Consider the following 17,731-nt stretch of genomic DNA (forward strand, 5'->3'; position numbering starts at 1 on the left):
GGAAAAGCTGGGAGAGGTCCCAGCTGCCCTCCCGCCGCCTCCCTACCTTCACATTTGAGTCCTTGTTTGACCAGCCCCCAGAGCAGGCTGCCGCAGTGGTCACAGAAGGTAGGGCTCATGTAGTTGTAAACTTTGAAGCGATGAGGCATGTCAATGTTGAAACGTTCCTTCTGAAACTGAGGACCAGGAGAGGGGTGAGGCACTCCACCCAAAACAGGACCAGCCTCTTACAAAAAACGGCTTGGGTATCATAAATCTATAACAATTTTATCTTGAATACCCCAGTCTTAACATCCCTTGTCTAGCAGGGAAAGAACCTGCCCATCAAATACCACCCACCCCCTTGCAGGGCTTTTAGTTACTTTTCTTGCTTTAAAGTTTCATCCATTACACATCACGTATAATCTTCAAAAGACAGTCGCTTGGGTTGTACAGCCAAGCGCCTCCCCAATGGACCTGGCCTTTTCTATACGAGGTTTTGTTAAACCAGGGGTGTTTAATGTAATAATTACACTCAAAATACTGTTCCAGCTCTTACCATCGTGTCCCTGCTGTTGGCTGCAGTACCAGTGCACCTCCCAATGATTTTATCAATACATTTCTTATGAATAGCTGCATTGCATTCTTCAAGACATGCACAAGAAAAAAAAGGATTCCTTCAGATAATAAACACACGGGATGAGGCGTTCACATTTCACAGCACAATGTGAAAAACACACTCCTTTACGTCGTACTAGATACACCAAAACCTTTCTTTTCTATCAAGGTGATGAACTTTTTAAAGCAGCTTCCCCCCCATTTTCTTTTTATGTGACCTCTCTTTCTAAACTAAATCTGCTGCCATTAGGAAATGCCACCAGCATTTGATAACAGAAGGATAATATTCTGCTTTGGAGTTTTACCCTTTGGTATCTCCCCTACTGTTTCGAGTAATGCAGAGAGATCTACGCTAAGTCAAAAGTGCTTTTCAATTCAGCTGTAAAACCCATCAATAATTGTAATTTATTTTAGAAAGGGTTTCCTAAAAACCGCTCTCATAAATGAGTGCAACTTTTCAACTGCACTACACGCTCATGAGAAGAACAGCTAAGTCGAAATCTTGATACTAAAAACTGAGGTAGGAATCATAATTAGACAGCTTTACGTTATCATGCAAAACCACTGTTTAATATCTGCTACTACCTATGGTGATGGTACACTGTGCCACGCACATTTTCAGAAGATTTTTTTTCAACAGTAACTATTAAATCTACACATTAACGTGAAAAACAGTAGAAGAAAAAAGTAAAATTAACTTACGCCTACATTTGTATCCCTGCTTGTTGAGTCCCCTGAAAAACAAATGATAAAGAAATAAACCATGAAAGCATGTATTTGCTGGAATAAAAGGTGTTTGTTTTTTTTTTTATTTTTACCACGTCCACCAATCAATCCTTTGCCTATAGGAATAGTTGTTCAAATTAAAAAACTGGTCTAACTTCTGCTATTCAGAATCCTCTCTTAGGAAGGCAAGGTTTAGAAGATACGGTAGCGTGTTTCCATAACCAGCAATTTAGGAGGGAAACCCAGAACAGACGAGGTTTCAATCCCATGGGAAATCCTCCTGATCTGACTTACATGAAAACGGCTTTACTATGAAAGAGATTGGGCTTTTTGCTCTCAGTGGGTCTTTACTCTGCTATCAGCCGCTTCACATCTCAAAGTCTGAGCACTGTTTTCTCCGATCCACCCCTCTCGCTCTCGTGAAAGAGCTGCTGTTGATAAAGGGCCAGATCTCATTTGATGCTGATGAAATTTTTGCCAATTATTTCTGTGGTAAAAATGTTCAAGTTCTATTTTTTAATGTGGAAGAGACAACTATAGTTCTTAGGTATAACAATGCTCTTAGTAAATACATTATTTCCACTTCCCAACACGTGTCATGTTTTGCCTCAATATACCTGGAGCAAATTTTGCAATTATTTAGCCTTTGTGGATGGAGGAAGCTCAGCGTTTCCTTCTTACCATACAAAGTCTTTGCAGACAGAACAAAACGTAGGTTGTCCAAAGAAGGTAGCAATAAATTCATGATTTTTGATGTAGTGGATTTTGGCTTGCTTGATGGCTCCTCTCCTGTTCATAGTTACTGTCCCCTCTTCTTCCCTCATCGACTGTTTGCAATCTAAGGGGAGACAAGATGACATACTTTTAATACTTTAAGGTATTACGAAGATTAACATTTGCGTCTCCAAAACGTCCAGTTTCTTTTCCTGTCACAGACTTGTGTTTCTATTTATTTTACACCCGCATTCTGCAGACGTTCAGTCCAACAAGGGTGGAAGACATAACGCGCTCTGCTTCCGAAGGCGTCTCTCTCTCGCTTCAAGCGCTTCCCTCCCCTGCTCACTCAGAAGCAGCCTTCAGCACGGGGAGGGCAGAGCTGAGGGGAAGAAGCAGGAATGGAGTACAGGCTTGCCAGAGAAATTACACACACAGTTATTTCTTGAAAAAAACATAAGCTCCTATATATTATATGATTTATGTGCAAGAAAAATAAACGTTTTATTGGGAGCAGTAGGGTCTTCTTCAGCAGAAGCTTTTTCATGCTGCTGCTCCGCGTGACCTCCTGAGCCAGGACTACAGCGGAAAGGCAAGTGAAGTGCTGCAGGACCTCCTGAGTCACCACCGGACCGTACTGCTGTGAGGTGGGTTTCTTCCAGCCTCCAGGATCATTAAACAGTGAGGACAAATGAGATTTTCAATTAGACATTCCCATTATAATATCTTGTAACGCTGATGCTATAGCTGTCAACATGTCCTGGTCTCATTCCTCTCCCTTCCTAGCCCCCAGGGGGTTACAGTACCTAGTGCTATATAACATTATAACACAATATATATATACACTATATATATATATAATGTATACTATGTATATACTGAAGCATCAAATACTACACACATAGTAATTACATATGGTATTATCCAAGAAATAAAACAAACAGAAAAATTCTATGTATATACTATGTATATACTGAAGCATCGAATACTACACACATAGTAATTACATACGGCATTAGCCAAGAAATAGAACGACAAAAATCCTCAGGCTCTGAGTCCAGCTGGCTCACGCAGGTCCCTCATTACAGGTTATAGTTATTTTCACTCACTTCCAAGGAAATGTCTCAGCTTCTCTTGGAAAAATGAGTCTCTTCCATCCCAATCTTTCAGCCACAACTCAGACTATATAGTCTTACTTATACAAACTCTTCCTATTATTTTCAAAATGTAGCAGAGGTAAGCCCGTGAAGATGTATCAAAAGAGACTGGGCAACTGGTCCTTTAACCCTAGGACACATTTCTTGTCAACAGAGAGGAGCTGTGGAGGGACAATCCCACCCCGCAGGAACCCAGCAGGTTTGAATCAGCAGCTGGAGCTGATCAAGTCCTAACCGCATCAGCTCTGGCCAGCAGCTTGCGGGTCCCCATCTGGGAGAAATGTGGACACGGTTCACAGGTTGAAAGTGCTGCAAAGCTCAGGGGAAGAGGAGATTGCCATCTGCAGGGTGGGAGTTTCCACAACAACGCAGTGAGGGAAAAGCCAGAAGAGCGTTTTTCCCATTGTCAATGCAATACAATCTGGTTTTATTTGCTCCATTGCATTGCTGCCTTTTATCAGTATCAGTGGGAGCTTTGCTTTTTATACTGATAGGAAGAGATTCGTTTCCTTTGCCAAGTCACACTAACCGCGATGCCTGAGCTTACTGCAGAGTCACACAGGAGCCCTCTTTTTCTTGTTGCTAGCCGCGCTTGGGTTTTGTCATTTCATTAGCTGGCTGCCACCACTGCTATTCCAAGACCACTGAACCTGGAATACAATCTATCATTTGATACCATTCTGAGTGCCATGAACTAATTTATCAGTCACAGCCAACAGCAGACTGCAGCAGCATGTACTGTCTTAGAAAAGGACGGACAACGTCAGCTTAGAGATTAAGGAAAGATTAAGTACAATAATGAAAAGAAAGATCAAAAAAGGTCCCCGGGTTTTGCCACTAAGTATTAATGCACTTTTCTGGGAAACCGGCCATCTGGTTCAGAGAAAAACCCACCCTCCCTCCCCCTGAAAAGAGCTCACAGCGTGCTCTATGACACCCTGGCGCTACGTACGCCTCCGAGTTACCTCTTCCCCTCCAGGAAGAGGATTAATTTCTGCTGTTCAAACAAGCTACTGAGTTCACCCAACGAAAACTCCCATCAGCTGCTGCACTTCAGCCTGTCGCAGTCCGCAAACAGCGCTGTCTCCGTGTTTGATCCCGCTGAGCAAACACACAGACCTCACCCGCAGGTCCTCCAATGCTTCAGGGAAAGGCGCATGGAAGGAAAAGGCCACTGCTGAGAGTCGGTAATGCTTCGTATTGTTTGCTGCATGAAAAGGATGTCTTCGTAAGGGCGATTTAATCAGTAACAGCGACGAAGCAGAGAAAGGCATGTTGCTTTATACCATGTATTCTGAGGAGACAGAGCAGATTGAGGGACAAAAGCTTCCCTGAAGTCTGTAACACAAGCAAACCCAGTGTGTAGTGAGGAACCGACAGGATTCACCAGGTGAACAGGCCACAGCTTCTCCTCGTGCTGAAATACTCGTAGCAATTTAGTATTGCTGATATGGCGTGCAAAGTCATCTGACAAAACTTGGTCAGGATATGGGAAACTGTGGTGTTCTCTCCCTGTCTGGAACGCTGACATCAAACTTAACAGAAATATATGAGACTGGCATCTATTTTTTGAGAGGGTAATTAATAAACTAATCTCTTAGTTTGTACAAAGAATAAAAAAGACAGAGACACCCCCCACCACCACTTTCCTTAAATATACTTTTAACTACAAAGAATCCTTGAGCGCAGCAAAAGTTCAAAATCTGCATGTGAGAACACACCGTCTTCACAACCGGCTGCCTTATTTAATATCTGTGCCAAAACCAACCCATATATCAAAGTACAGCTGAAACCATTTCTGTACGCTCAGAAGAAGCTGAGGTTTGGACAGCAGCTCTAAGGCAAGTGCACCTGAAGCTGAGTTGGCTCTGAAATGATAGTATAGTTCACTTCAATTTATTATGGGCATGTTCAACAAGTTATCTCTAATGCGTATATTACCTTTAATGTGTATGGCTCCAGAAGTTCAGCCAACCATCGACTCAACTGGGGAATAAAGGCTTTATTTCTAAGATGCATAGAGAATTAACAATTGCAAGGAAGCAAACTTCCCAACAACTGGTAAGGATGCAGGGTGGAGATGGGGGGGAAGGGGGGGAGCGGGGAGAAACACAAAGGGAAAGCTTTGCTTCCCACTCCAAGAAAGTCAGGATTTCCATAGATGAAATGCTTGTTCTGGGCCGGCACACGGTCAGAAACAGTCATGTACAAAACAGCTGAATCAGCAACTAGAGTCCAGGTGACCTCTGCAGCCTGAACCTGAAATTAATCATTTTGGACCCAGCACACACCATTAAACATCATCTATTTCCTCTATGGAGAGCTGTGGTTAACATTTATCACTGACACAGCGTTCGCGTATTTCAAGGTCCCGTCTCAAAACTTGCGGCTGATCTGACAAAAGCACCCAGAACTCCTCCGTGCCATATATTCATTAAGAAACCATTAAGAACTCCTGTGAACTGACAGTGCCGTTCTCCAGAAGTGCTGTAAATGTACCATTGTATACACTATTTAATTGCAGCGCCAGTCCTTCTGAATATTTCACAGTCCTTACAGCCACTAACACAATACGCAACCCACAGTCTGGAAAACATTTGCTAAAACAATATTGCTCCGACTCTGATGAACTGTAATAAACCTCAAGGTGAGACGTCAAATCGTCTCAATTGAACCTCAACACTTCAAGGACAAAAGCAAATAACCTCCAAGGATAACCCTACTAGATTTTTTTTTTAAAAAAGAATGAATAGAAAAAATATTTACCATCTTCAGAGTTCATTTTTCATTTTAACTCGCTTGTCTCACAGTTCTGTTTGTGAACAGAGGAAAGGTAATGGTGCTGCTGTCAAAAACTCAGAACCAGGATTTCGCTTCTAACAGGGCCAGGCAAAACACTTTCGGAGCTAACTGGCTGCTCAAATTCAGATTTGCCTGAAACTTTCTGATAAATTACAAAACCTACTAATAGTTCTGTTGAGTGTCCCCTTCTGCTGTTCTACTGCCTTGCACTTGACTTTGTTTGAAAGTTAAATGCGCCTTCAGGTCAAGAAAAACATTAATCTCACAAAGCAATCATTAAAAAGGAAAGCTTGCTCCTCACAAAGGAGACTTTCCTGGGATGAACTATCTCAGAGGAAAACTGCTCTTTAACCTGGCACCAGTGAGGATTCCTTCACAGATCATCTGTACCAAAAAACCAAAAACAAATAAACAAAACCCCACCCACAAACATTTACAGAAATACAAGTTTCCCAAAAGTCTACATTTCCGTGACATGAGCTTGCAAAGCTAAATCAGCTTGGGTTTTGTGATCATCGCAACATTTCATTTACAGGCAGAGTATTAATATTGCTATGTATTTCTCTCTCTCTTTTTTTTTTTTAGCTATGTCCACCATTCTCAGTATTTGTGCATTTTACACTACTTTAAGTAGCAATACCAATAATTTGCTATTGTACAAGCCCATACTATTTGCTCCCAAAACTAGCATATAATCTTGAATTACCTGTCTCAGCCCCAAGCAGTTATATTACACGCTTCAGCACAAGCGGTCAAAAATGGTGTCACAAACTCTTTGTGGCACCCTTATAAAAAAGGTATGTATAGCATATGTAATAGCATTTCTAGTGTAAGGAAAGAGTATGTTACGCTCTGTTCCACGCAGAAACTGGGACACCCATAGGACATGGGCTTTTTGCCTTCTCTAAATAAATGAATGAAGTCCTGCCTCGGCCACTGAGCCGGCACCGACTCCTGACCCCACCGACACTCGTGCAGCGTCGAGGTGGGCTGCTCTGCGGCTGTTTCGAGCCTGTCTTGACTGAACTAGTCTTTCATAGGCGTTAATGAAGTCAATGGTCTTTTAGAAAAACGCTAAAACAAAACACCGGAGTTTTAACAAGCCCTGCCTTTCAATCCAGGAGAGAAAAAACCCAATCCCATGTCGACACTACGGTCTTTGTAGCGCTCGCACCATCTGCGGGGCTGCTGTGCTAACACGGCCTGGCCTCAGCCGCACAGAGAACTTTTTCTTAACATTTCAGTAAGTGTTTCGATAACACGTCTGCACAGATACCCGGTATCTCACTGCCTGTGGTAAAACAGAGAATAAACTGGAAAATGGGTCTTCTCTCTTTTTTTTTTTTTAATTACAAAGGCACAGTAAAAGCAGCCTTTAAAAATACAGCATCTAAGTCAAATTTTTTGTGAACATATAAACTATATCGAATTTTCTCTGCTCTACATGTTAGCTACCTTGTCAGACAAATACACTGCCAACTCTGTGTTTATGAAATTACTACAACGTTTTAATTAAATTCATGCAATCGTACTTCCAGATGCAGATTAAAGCAGATGCTAGGTGCCACCGAATAACTACCACATCTGCCAAATTTCTAGAAACAGTATTTTCTCAGTTAAATGGTTAAATCATACCAACTTCCCTATTAGAAGGCCCAGTTCTGGCTTTTCAGCCCTCATCATTATTATTTACTAATAACGTGACAATCCTTCCCCGACACACCTCATCCACAAAGAGACTTGCTTCAAATCTCAATTTAGACTCCTACAATATGCAGGCTGTGACAGCAAATCTGTTATTTCCCCCATTATTTTTCACTGATGCCTCGGAAAAATTCTAAAAATCTCACGCTTCCCCAACACTCATCTCAACACAGACAGAGAAAAACATATTCAAAATATATGCAGCGCTCTGGCTCACGTTCCTCTCCCAGAAGTCAGATACTTGAGATATCAAAAGTTCACATGCAAATTACTCACCTTCTGGTACACCTAATAGCATTTTAAGGAAAGAATTCACTAACCCTTTCTCCAGGAAGCTGAAAGCGGCAAAACTGCAATTCAGAATTCAAAAACAAGATGCAAACATATTCCAAAGCCTCCAAAGCTGCTAACGCCGCGCAAGGCAGGCAGCAGTGCAGCAAGCCACCTCTGCGATGCTGGGCTTTCTTACTCCATAAGGTCATTAACTACATTTGAATAAACAAAGATCAAGGAAAGCATTAAACATACTGCAACTCCCACCTATTAAAACTAAAGCTGCTTTACAGAATTATAACCTAGTTTCAATACTACAACGAGAGAAGGAGGGGCAGAAGGAAAACAGCGTTCTGAAATGAAAACTGGGGTCAACACGCTGTTCTTATGTTTCACACATCAGAAGAAACACTTTTCATTTCCAACACAAACTTATTTGCAAATCACAGGCCACAAGACAAAAAAGTTCTTTGACAGCTCTAAGCCAGGGCTCTGCAATCCCCATTTTATAGGGTCTAGAAAGAAAAAAAAAAACCTCTAAGACTGGGAAGACTTTTCATACGTAGCCCTAAATTAACTGCCCAGGCTCCGATCTGCAAAAAGAATATACAAATGAAATGTCTCAGTATAGCATACCATGGTGCAAATTTAATTATCAGTTTATTCCATTAAACTTTTTCTCTAATAATAAATCTGATAATAGAGTAATAACACACTTACTTCTCAATGCTGCTGCCTGCCATCGAAGCAGAGAAATGCAGTTTTCTCTAAAGATGGCAGAATGTTTGCTACTTAGAAGGAATGGTTGAAAAACAACAGCTTGAGTTTGCAAAACAAGCCAAAGAAAGAATTAGTCGCTTTTGCAAAGTGCTCGGAGATTTTCAAACAAAAGGTAGCGCCTATGACTCAAAGATATTAATGGTAGCAATACCTTCAAATAAACTAGGGGAAAAGTGAAATACCAGTTTCAGAACAAGCTTTTTTTTTAGTATTTCGGGAACAGGGTTACCATACAGTTCTGTATGGAAAGGCACGTCAGAGAGAAAACAAACTGTACGTGCAGAGGAAGGAATGTGAACTGTCTCTGAGCTTTCAGCTATTAACTAAGGGTTTTAGCAATGTGAAGAATGGAAGTTAATACAAACATCCTTGTAACGCACTAATGAACTTCTCTGCTCTAACACTGGAAACTGCTCATTTAACTAGAGAAAACATTTACAGCAGGGCAGTGATGAGCCAAAAATCATTCAGCGTTTGCCTACTTAGCAATATACAGATAGTGACACGAACGAGGTCTATAATTTTGAGGAGTAATATGTTAAAAGGTATCGATGTCTCATGTGAACACCACAAATATCAGATTGAGTGACTTTCCTTTACAAAACGTAGATGTATAAATGTCTGGAAAAGGAGCTTTTCACTGCCTCTGAGGTTTGGTTACCAAAAAGGTATCGCTGAGTAATTTTCTATAAAGCAGAAGATAAATATGAAGTTGTTGCAAAGTAGAAGATCTAACAAGAGCATTAAGATATGTATCTTAAATTGCCAATTAAAGTATGATTGCATGACTTAATAATCTGTTTGGTATTTAGGCTTCACCCACTACCATCTGTAATCCCTAATAAAGGCAATGAAAAGAATTGCAAGAACACTGTATATATTTTTAAACTATTTTGATAAATAACAAAGTACAATTATTTTAGTACTTAGAGCACACAAGTGTATTACCTTCCTACTAACAGTTAATAGCAAATTAAGGAAGGTTTTCACATGTCTGCGTAGAGAGGAGGAAATTTGCTTCAGCCTCATCAAATAGGTAACTGAGAACACTGAAGCTGGTTTTGTACAGTTTTGGTTAAAATACTAAGTTTCGTGGACAAATGGATTTCTGTATGTCTCATTAAATACAGATTCTCATACCACTGCCCCATGGAACTGCCTCGCACGGGAAAGCCATGGCAAAGACCAAGAGGAAGATTTTCTAATATAATGGCTCAGAACAGTTTTGAATGCAAACCAGAATATTCCTGGTGCATAAACAGAGAGCCTTCGTTCTTCAGAGAAACGCTCTTACTTACAGGCTCTTCAGAGTCACACAATTTTTTGAAATTTTGTTTTAAAGACTTAATTTTCATGAAGGAGACCAAAATGACGATTCTAGAGGCTGTTTTTTTGCCATTGCGAAGATAAAATACCAACTCTGAAATGTCACGTACCGCATATCACATTCTATCTTTAGTAGCTTTTCTAGTAACTGCTACACAGACTGCACATATGGTACAAAAACGTATGGTACCTTCACAATTAACTTGTTCTATGAGAGCAGAACTATGTTCCCTGTATATATCTGGGGGGAAAAAAGCCAGTAATGCTTTAAAACTTACTGCTTACTCTTTCCACTTATTAATCGCAAAGACGTAGTATTAAACCACGTAAGACCGATAGGCTAATATGGCAGACCAGTTCAATTCCCAAGAAATAGTGGTTTTGTGACCTTTAGCACAGGAAAGTTTTAACCACTACCTAAGCAAGTTGTGAGATTTACATCATTTCCTTTAAGAAAGATTCCCACAGATACACAAATCCATGCCAAAATACTTGTTTTTCTTGCTGTACTTAAAGCTTCCCCTCTCATAACTATCTTCTCTTACCTCCTAGTTTCTTCTCCGCAGAGCACGTGTAGATTTCTGACATATACGATTGTTCACTTTTTAAACCGCTATGGCAGAACATTGACGAGATTTGCATTTTAACACTTAACCATTCACTCATTGTTACATCTTTTCTATCACACCAAAACATGAAGACAGACATAGTAGAGACCTGAAAGTGGCTAAATGCAATAGCAATACAGGGCACAAAGGCATTTAGAAATGAACAAATGCAACCATGACTTCACATAACCAAAAAACCTGCAAAATAAATTAATAAAATCAGAAAATTCCACTCAGTACACCAGGTGATTTTTTTGGGGGAGCTACATCCTGCGTTCCACAAAAGGAATGTAAAAAAAAGTTTTATTTTTACATAACTGACTGAAAAGAAACAGCTGACATTACCTGCATCTTCCAAAAAATACTGCACAGCCATCAGCACCTTCCCCTGAGGTTGCAGGTCAAGCTACGGAAAGAAAGATACCAACAGTGAAGTATGTGGTTGACTGAAACTCTCAGGAATTTAAACAGCTCCTTCTAGGGAATCAAAGTATAATATTCAATAACTATTGGATTACAACCCTCTTCCATATCTCACTGCTGCAGCTGAACCGGGGGCTTTTATTCTGTTGCTTTTACTAATGTGCTGTGTTGCTTTGATGTCTACCCAAAAGTTCAGCACAGTCAAAGGTCACATTGTTTTTGCATGTCCCTTTCCCCTTTCTGCAAAGAAGTTTGTTGACTTCTGTTTTTACTATTAGTAAACACAATTTGCACAGGAACTCAGTTGAAAAGAAAGAGTCTATACAATCCTTTATATGTTTATTGAGAGTACAAACCATAGAGATATCAAATATTGTTCTCTATAACAAGAAGTGGCATCATCAAAATTTATTTTACTTTTTCCCCTCAAACCATTACACACAGTTTCTGTGGCAAATTCTACAGACCAGAGAAAACAAATGCCTTTTAAGCCAATAGCTGAGGTGAGTTCCTGCGCTCGGAAAGTAGCTGCTAATTCTTAAACTGCTGCCTTCATAAAACGTAAGAAGCTGTTAAGTGTGAAAGAGTCTGATTCAGTCTTCACTTCAGCACAGAGCAAAGTATCCCTGGATTAACAGTAAATACAACTTGGGAGGGGGAAAAGAAAAAAATACACTTAGATTAGATACACCCGTGAACATATCCCCACAAATCCCATTATCCTACCGGGATAATGATTAAGTTTTCATCTTTAAGGCAATGTCTGACACTCAAAACATTTGATCAACAAAGCTTAAAGGTGGCAAAGACATCCGTAAGAGCTACTTCTGATGGGCTGCCTCTCCACACACAAAAATAACCTGACAGGCTGTGGTAGGTGAACTGCTGTCTTTGCTGGGCACGATGGTCTGTCCAAGTCACGACTGAGGTTGTACAGAGGAAGTTTAATGCTGGTAACATCTGTGTGGTACCTGTTCTATGGACAATGAGCAGAGAGTTTCAGACCATTGAATTGGCTAAAACTGATCACTGAAACCAAAACTCAGCACTATTAGTTCTAACTACTCTTCTGAGTAATTGCCAGTCTCAGAATTCACGTTACAGTGTGGAAAAAAAAGTGTATGGTTTCAGAATGTAACAGGTAAATACAAACCAGTGAGATCCTACTGACCTAGCAAAATCTGTAAGCCACTTCAATATCAAGCACGCCTTTAAGAAAGGTTTTTTCTGAGATCTGTTTGGCGAGATAGATTTGCACATACTCAAGAGCAAAATCCTGCCACTTACAGCAAAAAAATGGACTTGAGAGAGAACAGGAGGGTTTTTTTAGAAAATATTCCCATACTAAGGTAAGCAACTGGATACTCCCTCCTCTTCATATCTAGCCTTCAGGAAAAGCATTCATATATCCAGAAAAGAGTTCATGTCCTACCAAGGAAGGACCAGCATTGCCAATTGTGTGAGAACCGAGATGCCCATCCAATTGGATGTAACCAGGAACTATCTGTTACTACCTGCTGATCCTGCATTAGCCCACCCGAGGAAAAGGTCTCCTGTAGGGTTCATGTTCTGGGCAAGTTCAGCAACACTCCAGTTCAGAAGGCTTTGGATACAAGACTATGGGTGAGGTTTTAAGGAGACGTGCTCACATTTAGGAAATATTTCCTTAGCGCTAACTGTACTCCAAATACAGAGACGGGCAGTTCCTGTATCAGCAAATACACGTAGTTTCTGGGCAAGCTGTCTGGAGTTCAGCTTTACATGCACGTGGATAATGGGCAAGACTATTTATAGCACCTATCCACCCAGCTAGACAGCTCTCACTGAAATTATAGGATATCCTGGTATTCCTCTCTGAACCTTACTTCTGCATTTGGAGAAACGCTGAATATTCAAGACACTAATTAGAGTTGCTTCAAGATTTTATAGAGTTGTCTATGACAATAACGGCTCATCACATTCTCACAACCCTTTTTGTTGGACCAGGATCTCAGCAACTTCAGTTGGGTCTAAACGTTGAAAAAAAAGCTAGAGAATAGGTTTTTACAAAGATGACATCATTAAACCCTTAATTCCTTGAAAATTCTTTGCAGCACATCAACTAAATGAATGAAACAACATGTGTGGCATTTCAGAAAACTGGGCGCAAGGTTTTGATCCTCCCTGCCTCTGTCACTCTCCCCTCTCTAGACATACAAAGTAAAAAATGTTAAATAAATATTAAATTAAAATATAATTTTAAATTTTCTGTTTACTTGCAGTTTACAGCGCTAATTGAAATCCGTTCCATACAGTTACAAGTTGTTGTTCAGGTTTATGTAGTTCGACTACGTAACTACTGGCATTTAGACTAAATGTATATTTCTAAATTTAAAACTACATTAAACCATAACTTTACCTCCCCCTGTTACGTTTCTGAGATGGATACTCAGAACTGTCCTCGGTATGATACAGGAGTAAATGACACTCGGTAAGATGCCATACCCCTTGACTTCATGTACAAACAATTGCGTGGGACACAGGGACAAGACGAGATACCAGGATAATAAAAATGGGGATTAAAGGATCCCCATTATAGCAGCATTAAGCTAACTAAAATTTATTGTAAAAAAAATAACTAAATAAAAAACCCCAAGAAATTCCAAGTGGAAATGCCTTAGAATAGGCTTCACCTTTCTTTTTGTCTGGATGAACTACAATGATCAGATCCAATTTAAACATCTGCTATTTGCTAAAAACTGCTAGGCTTTATAAAATAAGCATTCAATGTGATATAGGCCATTATTTCATACATGAATGCCTTGGATTTTATTGTCCATTTCTTGAACTTTGATTGTACATTATCTCCTTCAAAAATGCTGCTAAAATAATTGTCTTACAAGCCCTGCCACACATGCTAAAGGGATCAAACACTCATAGTTTAAAGGCATAAGGTATCCATTCAGCTGGAAAGAAACGTAACCAGGTCAGCAAGTTTAAGGAATTAATCTTCTTCCTTACCCAGAATTCTGCTTTGCCGTTGCCTTTCTTGCATCTCTCCGCCAGGACTGACACACCTACAGTCACTTCAGATAATGGCTCTTCTGCTGCTTTCATGAGAACAATCTGAATCACCCGTCCTTCGTAAATGTGGGCGTCAAAAGTTGATTTCCATTCTGGATACATGGTAGGTTTCTTCTGAACTAGAGTTTTTCCTCTCTCTGAAAACCACGCAAAAAAAAAAAAAAGACAGAAACTGTAAAATCAAATAATGTAGATCTAGTAATTAAACTCAACAAAATAACACAAAAGAGAGAATCCTTGTACTGAAACCAAAAGCAGACTGACTACTTTTTGTACTGTGGCTGGGACAAAGTTTAAATATTCAGTTCAAACATTCATGACTTGGAAGGCAAAGCTCACTCTGACAAACAGGGCATGCAAAGGAAGCGAAGGTGATAACGTTCAGCCAGAGAGACCAGGAGAGACAAATCCCATTCTGGAATTCAGAAGCTGGTTTAGTTGGTCAACCTGACAACAAGTATTCGCACGGCTGCTTTCTGGTATCAGTCTCCATGACGTGTCGCCTAATATGAATACCTGCTGCTCTAAGATAAATTAAGATACATCTCACACTGACCTAGTTTAAATTGAAACTGGTGGCTGAGAGATGAAAAACTCCACATTTCATTAATCTGCTTCCAAGTTATCCCAACATATCACTTCTATTCGTAAGTCACTCTTCTTGGCATTGTACTCTGTCTCTGCCACAATTGCTACTTTTTAAAGCATATTACAAGGCCTTATCAGTCCTCTGTAGCACATGCAGACTTTGTGTAGTTGAATAATAAGGAAAAGGCTGAAGGAACCTTAAAAAATGTCTTAATTTTTTTGGTAACATTTAGCCAGCCTCCCGTAAGAGTGTCTCCTCAGACTCCTTCCTTAGGAGCTTTACAGTGCTTCACTATTCTCATTAGATGGATTTTTCCTAATACGCAGCTTCACTCTCTCTCGCTACCAGTTAAGCTAATTTCTTCCTGTCCTTAAATCAAGCACAGAAAACAGCTGTAACAAGCCTTAGCATATTTCTAGATCTGGGTCTCTCAGTCTTATCAACACGTCCGAAATGATACTGCCTCCTAAACAACATCCAGCTCTTCACCATGACTCTGGCACGCGATGCCACCTCCCCAGTTTTTCCTCTGTGATTTGCTGCCAAGCACGTTATTCCCCATTTGTGCTCAGGTAACTGAGTATAATTTTGTACATTCTGCACAATTTCTGCTATTTATCAAGATCATTTGTTGCAATAAAAGTGCTTTCCAAGTGCCTCTCCAACTCTGAATGATCCATTTTTCCCTTAAGTGTGTAATCTGTTCTTGCGATAGCAAGGCAACGGCAAAGCAGATTAAATAGTTGGACCCTTCCCCAGGAAGCTGCGGTGTGGCCTGTCGCTTAAAATTAGCAATAGAATTTACATTCATTTCAACGAAGGAAGAATTATATACGTATTATTTTAAAATCTTCCTGGAAACTCGAGGCAAAGTTTGTGTTCATTCATTACTAACTTGCTCAACGCACTCCGCTTAATTGTGCTGAGCTATCCAAACAAGAGTAGCAAATAGCGTCCCTGTACTTCTTTATTAGGGAATGCCTGCCAACAACAGCACTACAAATCACAACTTTGACAAGCAGACCTAAGCCTGCTTGCCAAAGGGCATTCTGAAATGCTCAGAAACAGCCACCTGAGGACCTCCTCCATTTCAACACAAACTTGAGCATTCCTCCTCTACTCAGTCAAAAGGTTTTATCTTGAATTCGGGGAACACTGCAGAAAGAAAGACTCAAATTCTTAGCAACACAAACCTACTTCCAGAGCCCTGCACTTGGTATTCTTAACTATGGAAGAATTTGGAATTATGGTGAAAATATATGGGGAAAGCTCAAACAAAACACAATGTAGAGGTTATTAGGACGGACAATAAAAGTGAGGGGGAATTAAAAGCAGGCTGTCTGCACAGCAAGGCTTTTACACTAGCCTATTTTTTGGATTGCTAAAGCCAGACCCCTTCATCAAAAATGGCACGCTTCAGGAGGCATCCTTGGGATTATGAGAAATGCAGAACCTCTGACAAGAATTCAGTGTTTGCAGAAGCAGCAGCAGTTTACAGAGTAGTTGGTAATACTCTGTAAGATTCTTAGAGAGGGAGAGAACTATTTCAGTCTGTCCACAGGACTCTCCCACGTGCCAATTAATTGCTTTGATCAGTTACCGTATACATTTTTACCCTATATAAAACTGAAAGAAGTCATCAGAATTACTGGCAACAACTTCCAGCCTGCTTTTGTAATTAAAATCATACTCATCAAGATTTGTCATGGATCACACTGCCTGCCTGCAAATGAACACTTAAGTGTCAGCAAAGAACAGGCTTTAAGAACACCACTGTTCTTACCCCTCCTGTATTCAGGCCTCCTTTGTTTCTCTGGTGACGCTACTGGCTTCAAAAAATTGTACGTGTTTGCAAATTGGCTTGTTGCCAAGTCATTAGGCAAATGCTTGTCTTCTTCCTATACAATAAGCTTTTCCTTGATCATGTTTCAGCATGCAAATCCAATAAAAGTTATTCCAGATCTTGTCAAACTGATAACGGGAGCATCAGCTTCTTTTCCTGATTACCCCAATCGGTCACTGCTCCAAGGTTCACTGCACCCTCCTCCCCTATTTTTCAGTACTTCAAAGACACTTGCAAGCAAAGAGGAGAAACACTAGGACAATTCTACTTTTCAAAAGGAGATAGGTGGAAAAAAAGTGGATTTATTTAGACCACTTCCACCTCTGTGCACATTTAGGCAGCTGCAACACTTTCAAGACCATTTCTTCAGAAGTTCTCCCAACAGACTAGGAAACTGCTTCTTTGGAGCTTAACACATTTGCTTGATGACAACATTTTCTGGAAGGGGCACTGCACCTTCTGTTTGAAGTCTAAATGCAGCTTTTACCTCAGCAATAAGGGGAAAGCCCAATCATATTGTGATGAAGAAGAAAATTCACCCTTTCCTGCGTTCCTTGACGTTTTGTGAAGCCATAAATGCAGGATTAGATGACTGCAGTCTAACCCAGTACAGCAATTCCCTCTCATCCTGTTTGGCTGCAGTGATGCATTCTAGCTAAACCCCACAAAATATTATAAACCTCTGGACCAGTTTCTATAAAGAAGTGGTCTTTGAAGGCTGCTGAACAGGGAGGTGCTAACAAGACCTTGGGTGCAAGTAATTCCAAACAAATAATTCTGCCAAAATGCTTCAGTTACTACAAAAACAACAACCTACACTCCTCATTGATACTTATCCTCAAAGTCAGTAGAGATCATTTACTACTCTGTGCTTGAGGATGGTTTTCTGAAACCTGCTGCAGTTCAGATCCCTCTTCGTGTCACTCCACCACACCACTCTCTCCCCTGCAGAGCTTCTGCAAGAGCAGTCTGCCACTTGCAGAACTGGGGAGAAGAATGCTTTATTTAACATTTGCAAACCTTTGTAACGCAAAAGTCATAGCTCACCTTAACCTATGCAAAAGTGACATTTCAGCTGCTTCACCACGTATTTTGTGAATAGTTGTGTGTAGGTGGTGAAGGAAGA

The 17,731-nt window shown here is 40.4% G+C and overlaps 1 protein-coding gene across 3 annotated transcripts in view; it reads right to left on the reverse strand.

The window, feature by feature from the left end:
* PRKCD (protein kinase C delta) overlaps positions 1-17,731 on the reverse strand; it is a 65,613-nt gene that overhangs the window by 10,892 nt on the left and 36,990 nt on the right. For all 3 annotated transcript variants that reach the window (XM_063348022.1, XM_063348021.1, XM_063348023.1), the window contains exons 3-8: positions 14,111-14,310; positions 11,033-11,093; positions 2,005-2,161; positions 1,300-1,331; positions 539-624; positions 47-176 (exon numbers count right to left, since the gene is read on the reverse strand). In XM_063348022.1, the coding sequence (XP_063204092.1) occupies positions 47-176; positions 539-624; positions 1,300-1,331; positions 2,005-2,161; positions 11,033-11,093; positions 14,111-14,310 (666 nt within the window). The remainder of the gene's footprint in view (positions 1-46; positions 177-538; positions 625-1,299; positions 1,332-2,004; positions 2,162-11,032; positions 11,094-14,110; positions 14,311-17,731) is intronic.

Source organism: Chroicocephalus ridibundus, chromosome 10 (assembly GCF_963924245.1).
Source record: "Chroicocephalus ridibundus chromosome 10, bChrRid1.1, whole genome shotgun sequence".
Classification (NCBI taxonomy): domain Eukaryota; kingdom Metazoa; phylum Chordata; class Aves; order Charadriiformes; family Laridae; genus Chroicocephalus; species Chroicocephalus ridibundus.